The 6,168-nt window shown below is 49.0% G+C and overlaps 3 protein-coding genes across 3 annotated transcripts; all 3 read left to right on the top strand.

The window, feature by feature from the left end:
- Positions 1-2,070: 2,070 nt before the first annotated feature.
- N7455_004753 (uncharacterized protein) lies at positions 2,071-2,424 on the top strand (the record flags this gene model as incomplete). Its single annotated transcript, XM_040956254.2, has 1 exon — positions 2,071-2,424. One exon carries the CDS (start codon positions 2,071-2,073, stop codon positions 2,422-2,424), a length of 354 nt encoding a protein of 117 aa, XP_040813236.2.
- A 123-nt stretch (positions 2,425-2,547) lies between these two features.
- Positions 2,548-4,167, top strand: N7455_004752 (sugar porter family MFS transporter; the record flags this gene model as incomplete). Its single annotated transcript, XM_040956188.2, has 1 exon — positions 2,548-4,167. The coding sequence occupies one exon, from the start codon at positions 2,548-2,550 to the stop codon at positions 4,165-4,167; it is 1,620 nt and encodes a 539-aa protein (XP_040813363.2).
- Positions 4,168-5,499: 1,332 nt separating this feature from the next.
- Positions 5,500-6,166, top strand: N7455_004751 (putative eukaryotic translation initiation factor eIF1a-like protein). The gene is made up of 2 exons (XM_040956181.2): positions 5,500-5,870; positions 5,936-6,166. The coding sequence occupies exons 1-2, from the start codon at positions 5,560-5,562 to the stop codon at positions 6,039-6,041; spliced, it is 417 nt and encodes a 138-aa protein (XP_040813266.1). The 5' UTR covers positions 5,500-5,559; the 3' UTR covers positions 6,042-6,166.
- The last annotated feature ends 2 nt before the right edge of the window (positions 6,167-6,168 follow it).

Raw genomic sequence — 6,168 nt, 5'->3', positions numbered from 1 at the left:
TTCCTGGAGCACAAGCATTCCCCGCCGAGCAAATCATTTGAGAAAGATGCAATAAGCGAACGGATGGGGCGTAAGCCTCGAGAATGACGTCGCTTTGTAGAGGTGAGCACAACGGTTGCAGGTGGATGGATGCCCTCGGCCCCGGCAGATGGAGTTATCTAATAAATACTACTCCGTACATTATTATACAATATACAATGATAACCCCGGGGCCACCAAGGGGTACGGACTCTCAATCAAGTTATGAGGTGGAGATTCCGGGATCAGTGTTGGTTTTGGTGCTGGGGTTCTTGGGCTCATGGAATGTTTTTCTAGCTGAATACGTCGCGAGATGCGCAATCAAATGGGGACCCTAGGGGAATTTCGGACAGAGAGGGAAGAGAGGGTCTGAAGTGGATGGATTTATATCCTGACTGGCCCCCTTTGAGTGTGGAGTTTACCAAGACTTATTGGCCGAACCGTTCATGGCTTGAGTTGCTTGATAGATTTAAGAATAGCGTCTAAGAGTGAAATTATAAATCTATTCCCCCAGCCCTGCTGGCTCGCCCAAAAGCATCATCGTAGGAGAAATCTATGAGCACTCTTCAACGATTCAAATGACTTACAAAAGTAGGTGAGTACCCCCATCCCTCACATTTCGGTCCTGAAACTCATGTGCATTCAGCAACGCCCCCGGTCAGAAATCTGTTGGTCTCCTGGTGATCTAATTGGTCTTGCATGGGTTACCCTTGTCTACGCACGCACCCTCTTCCCCATACACACCAGGACTTTACCGGATAAGGACAAATAGGCTGTGCTTGTCACTTTTAGTTTTACGGATACGCACTTGAAGTGAGAATCAATGCAAATCATACTAGTTGAGAATGGAATTGTTCGTAAGGGACAGTAAGCAGCAAAAAGCAAAAAGTAGAAAAAAAAAGGGAAACGCGCTATGAAATGCAGATGGTAGCATTTACGTAGTCAAAACCCCCCTAGTCCCCTCCACATCATTCTGATTCATATCGAAAAGTACTCTGCATTGATTATTTGTTGACCCATGTCAGGCTAGTTCCATTTTTGGTTAATTTCCGGTCCATTTGGGGCTATTTCCATTCGAGTTCTTTCTCCGTACGGAGGATGTTATAGGTCGGGTTTCGTTTTTTCCCGAATAAAACATCCGATGGATCAGACTAGCTCCAGGTAGGGCTGCGCTCGGCCCCTGGTTCCATAGGGATGAAAATGGAGATTGAAGTCTTGGACTTTGCGTATATTGTAGTTCGGTTCGCTTCGACCGATGTCACGTTTACTCGCATGTAGGCATCCTTTGAATCCTTTGATCTCCATGCGAGTCAGGACCTATCTATTATGGTGGGTCCAGGCGTCCTTTGACTCGAAAACGCCATTGTGATCGGCAATGTAGCGTTAGCGTGGAACCCATCCCGGCGAGGGCTGAAGGGGGGGGGGGGGGGCCGCTAAGAGGGGGCCGTCCTGTCCCCGCGGGGAGTCCCCGGGAAGGGCGATTGGCCCACGAACATCCGAAGATGTGGGCCACGTTGTATGGAAGTGTAACCTATCCGGCCGACGGCATCGGAGCCAGCGTCAAACAGGGCCTCGGTTAGGACGGAGAGGATGAAGGGGGTAACTAAGGCGAGTTTCATGAGTGATATTCAATATGATTTGACGGCCCCAAAGGTCGATTCATTTATGGTCTTACAATGGGGGATAGGGCACGCTCAGTGGCTCACCTAGGACAAAGGAGAGAAAGACCCTAGGGCCACCAGCCTCTCCCCATTTCCCCCCGTTTTCCCCCATGGAGAGTATGGAGGGTCGGGCGAGATTCCTCTTGTGGCGGCCAAAGAAGTGATCTACCTCCGCGAGGCCATACCAGCCTAGGATGAGACAATAATCCCAGTCAGTAATTTAGTATTCCATTAGATTAATTTAATCCATGTCATTATTGCGTTAGTTCAATTAATTCCAATTAGAATGATTTCTTTGATCCCATGTACAACATACAAACAGAATAAACCTAACTTAACCATCTACTTCAAAATCTTCCCCCAAATATCCAACCTTAACTCTACCATCTAGATGAACGGGTGGTCCATTATCCTTGGCGGGAGCTTCTTTGCCCTTGGCAACGGGCCAATCCTCGGCCGCGAGAACCGAAAAGTCTTAAGCCTCTGCCATGACTCCGTTCACATGAATGGGGCGCTTGGCCTTCTTGGCGACCCGCGAGACTTGCCCCTCCCCATGTCCTTCGTCCACTCACAATCCTGGCAAGCCCTCAGCCCCCAAGGCGCGTCGCGACACTTGCCTACGGTCTCCAAGCCGCCGCCGTCATCTTTAAACTTCCCTCCCCATGGCGGGACCAACCGATGGAGAGCAGTGGAGCCTGGGGCCCCTGATGTCCACAGACACAGAAATGCAGACGCATACATCTGAAAAAAGATACAAAAGCGTCACCCATCCCCCCCCCCCGGAGTCTGTTCCTGTTCTTTCTTTGTCGTTTCAGTACCTCCTTATCCTCCCTAGTTTAGTTAGGTAGAGGCAAAGCAGCATCGCAATATGTGGACAACCAACTCCGGCCTCCGGGGCAAGAAGCTCCACTGGGCCATCACCCTCACCTCCGTCGTCGGTTTCTCCCTGTTCGGTTATGATCAGGGTCTGATGTCCGGTATTCTGCAAGGTACATCTTTCATCGGCGAGTTCCCTGTCCTCGATAAAAACGTTCCCGGCAACAGTTCCGAGCATGTCTCCGTCCTACAGGGTGCCGTCAACTCCTGCTACGAACTGGGCTGTTTCTTCGGCGCGATATTCACTCTCTGCTTCGGCCAGCGCACCGGCCGTACCCCATTGCTGGTCGCCGGCGGTACTCTCATGGTGATCGGTACTGTCCTCTCCACAGCTTCCTATGGCCATTCCTGGGGCCTGGGTCAATTTGTGATCGGTCGTGTAATCTCCGGTCTTGGAAACGGTATGGATACCGCCACTATCCCTGTCTGGCAGTCAGAGTGCTCTAGGGCCCACAACCGTGGTTTCCTCGTCTGTTTCGAGGGTGCCATTATTGCTGTTGGCACCTTTATTGCCTACTGGATCGATTTCGGCCTCTCCTACACCGATTCCTCTGTCCAGTGGCGATTCCCCGTCGCCTTCCAGATCCTATTCGCCGTCGGCGTTATTGTCGGTGCTATTATGCTACCCGAGTCTCCTCGTTGGTTCATTATGCAGGGCAAAGATAAGGAGGCTCTCCAAGTCATGGCTCAGCTCAATGATAGTACCGAGGACGCCGATGACGTCCTTCGCGACTTTAACCTAATCAAGGCTGATATGAGGGCTGTTGAGGCCCAGCAGTCTACCAGCTGGAAGACCCTCTTTACCTTTGGAAAAACCCAAGAGTTCCAGCGTATGATGATAGGTTGCTCCGGCCAGTTCTTCCAGCAATTCACCGGTTGCAACGCAGCTATCTACTACTCTACCCTCCTTTTCGAGAACAACCTTCATATGGATCATAAGTTGGCTATGATTATTGGCGGTGTTTTCTCCACTGTCTACGCTCTCGCTACTATCCCCTCATTCTTCATGATTGAGAGAGTCGGACGCCGTAACTTGTTCTTTATCGGTTTCCTCGGCCAGGGTCTTAGTTTTATAATCACTATGGGTTGCCTAATCGACGAGACAGCCCAAAATGCCAAGGGTGCCGCCGTCGGTATCTTCCTCTTCATCTGCTTCTTCGCCTTTACTACACTACCTCTCCCTTGGATCTACCCTCCCGAGATCAATCCTCTTCGCACCCGTACCATGGCTGCGTCCGCTTCCACTTGCACCAACTGGATTAACAACTTCGCTGTTGTCATGTTTACCCCCGTTTTCTCAAACCAGAGTTCCTGGGGTCTCTACCTGTTCTTCGCCCTGGTCAATTTCACTGCCATTCCCTTCGCCTACTTCTTCTACGTTGAGACCGCCGGTCGTGATTTGGAAGAAATTGATGTCATCTTCGCTAAGGCTCACGTTGACAAGAAGTGGCCCTTCCAAATCGCCCAGGAGCTGCCTAAGCTCACCGTTGAGCAGATCGGCCAGATGCAGATCGACCTTGGCTTGGCCACCACCGACCACCATGCCGCTGAGTCGGAGAAGGTTGAGGTTGCTACTAGCAGCGGCGAGAGCGAGAATAAGCGTGAACTGTAAAGCAAAGGAGTGTGAGAAGGGAGCGTTGGAAATAGCGTGGTAAATAGCCATCGCCATGTCATATAGTTGTCCTGGGTATTAGTACCCTGTCGGCAAATCGGGCTTCACTGCCTGATAAAGCCATGAATTGAAATTTATTTACTTCCTAAAATCACTGTCTCGTTGATAAGTTTTGAGGTGCTTCCACGGACTTGAAAATGGTGTTTTTGTAGAGTGTAACCGGCAGAATCAAGCATCGAGAGTATGTAATCGTAGAATAAAAGCTTCTATGTTGACCGCGAAGGGAGTAATATGGCAAAGATAGGATTTCCACCCATCATCAAACTTGCAATTAAATGGCTCATCGCGTCTGAACTGTTATTCTGACTTGATTTGACTGTGAGAACCCTTTTTCTATCAACTCCCCCAGAAGACGTCTACTTCTTTTCTTCCACCCCTGCGGTTTCAAGCGGTGTTAGGCGCCGTCTGGTAATCGTCGAATCCGATATTAGTTTGACAATCATGAAGCTTGTGATCCATTTCCTCGTGGTTTGAGGTCCCGAGGTTCAAAAAAGTGCACCTGGGCACCTCGGAAGTAAACAAAGAAAGATCCTTGGAAGCAAACAAATGATCTCGAAGCATGTGACAGGGCAAACATGCAATTGTGACATCGGAGGCTTTTCTGAGGCTCTTCTGAGGCAGGGGTACATAAATAAAAAAGGTAAATGTTAAATGGGATTTTTAGTTGCTAGAGCATCACATTTCACATGGTGAAACTGTTCTTCTCTGCCTTTGTTTCCAGGCTGCAAAAGTGATGTTGAAGTTAACTAACTAGTTAATCACTGTCCATACCTTGAGCGTTCACTGAGACCCCGGGGCATGGTGATTGTATACTCCCAAGATGCGGATCGCGAAGATGATTAACAACCAAGCGAGCCGTCTCTGAAGGGCAGGTGTAACTAACTCATTAATAGTACTGTCTGATAGGAATCGAGGAACTGCGAGCGCTGTCATTTATGATATTTCTGAAGTTCATGAAATACATAGACTCGGCCTGAGTTCTTGGCCAGTCGAAAGTCGTTCAATTCATAGTCTAAGGGCATCTACCCTTTAGTTCATCTTGAGGAACCCACGGCCCGGTTGAATATGAACATCTTAAAGAATGTTGCCACATTTAGTATATATTTGATCAGTTATGAATATTCAACAAGTCATTAAGATAATTTGATGCCATATAACATATAACATGGGGCCTGGAGTAAATGCGGGCAAAGGAGAACCTTGGGAAAGCTGCCCCGCCGATAAGATCCTCAAATGATTTCCGGAGAATTTCTTTCCCAACTTTCTCTTGCAATTCATCTCTCTGCATTTCTACATTTACAATATCCACCAATACAAATTACACCTTTAACAATGGGACCACCTCGCCGAAAGATGCTGGCTACAGCAGAAGGAACCTTGACCCCTCCAGACGAGCTCTCCGACACTCAGCAGATCGTGCGAGCAATCAAAGCCACAGGAAACAACATCTACTTGGTCGAACAGACAGACAAGAAGCAGATGCTCGTCGAATTACCTGCACGATTCCGCTCCGCTATCTGGATCAAGCGCAGCTCGTACGTCGTGGTCGATACCAAGGGCCAGGAGGAGCGGGACAATAAAATTCGTGGAGAGATTGTCAATATCGTCAGAGACGAGAAAGCCTGGAGAAAGGCTCCCTTCTGGTATGTGTTTTTGATTAAGATTAGCCATACACTCATTCGCTAATTGGCATTGCTTTTCCCCACAGGCCTAAGGAATTCGTGAAACAGCCCGTTGTATTGGCTGCTGACTCTGACGACGAAGAGGAAGAGTCTCGTGTGGGCCGAATGCCTTCCTCGGACGAGTCAGACTGAATGATCGATCGCCTTTCAAAGGCACCAAGCGTTTGTTCAATGGCAGTCGCTACGGTACACAGGGATTCTGGGCTATCAACAATGATTCTCGAAATATGCACGTCTCAGTATGAATTGGGGTTGGGGT

This window comes from Penicillium solitum (assembly GCF_028829755.1).
Source record: "Penicillium solitum strain IBT 25940 chromosome Unknown utg000003l_segment0_segment0, whole genome shotgun sequence".
NCBI classification, from domain to species: Eukaryota; Fungi; Ascomycota; class Eurotiomycetes; order Eurotiales; family Aspergillaceae; genus Penicillium; species Penicillium solitum.
This window is presented reverse-complemented; position numbering and strand designations above follow the sequence as displayed.

Coding starts and splice junctions, on each gene's coding strand:
- N7455_004751 (XM_040956181.2), top strand. CDS start 5,560: ATGGGACCACCTCGCCGAAAGATGCTGGCTACAGCAGAAGGAACCTTG. Junction 5,871..5,935: donor TGGAGAAAGGCTCCCTTCTG/GTATGTGTTTTT, acceptor TTTTCCCCACAG/GCCTAAGGAATTCGTGAAAC.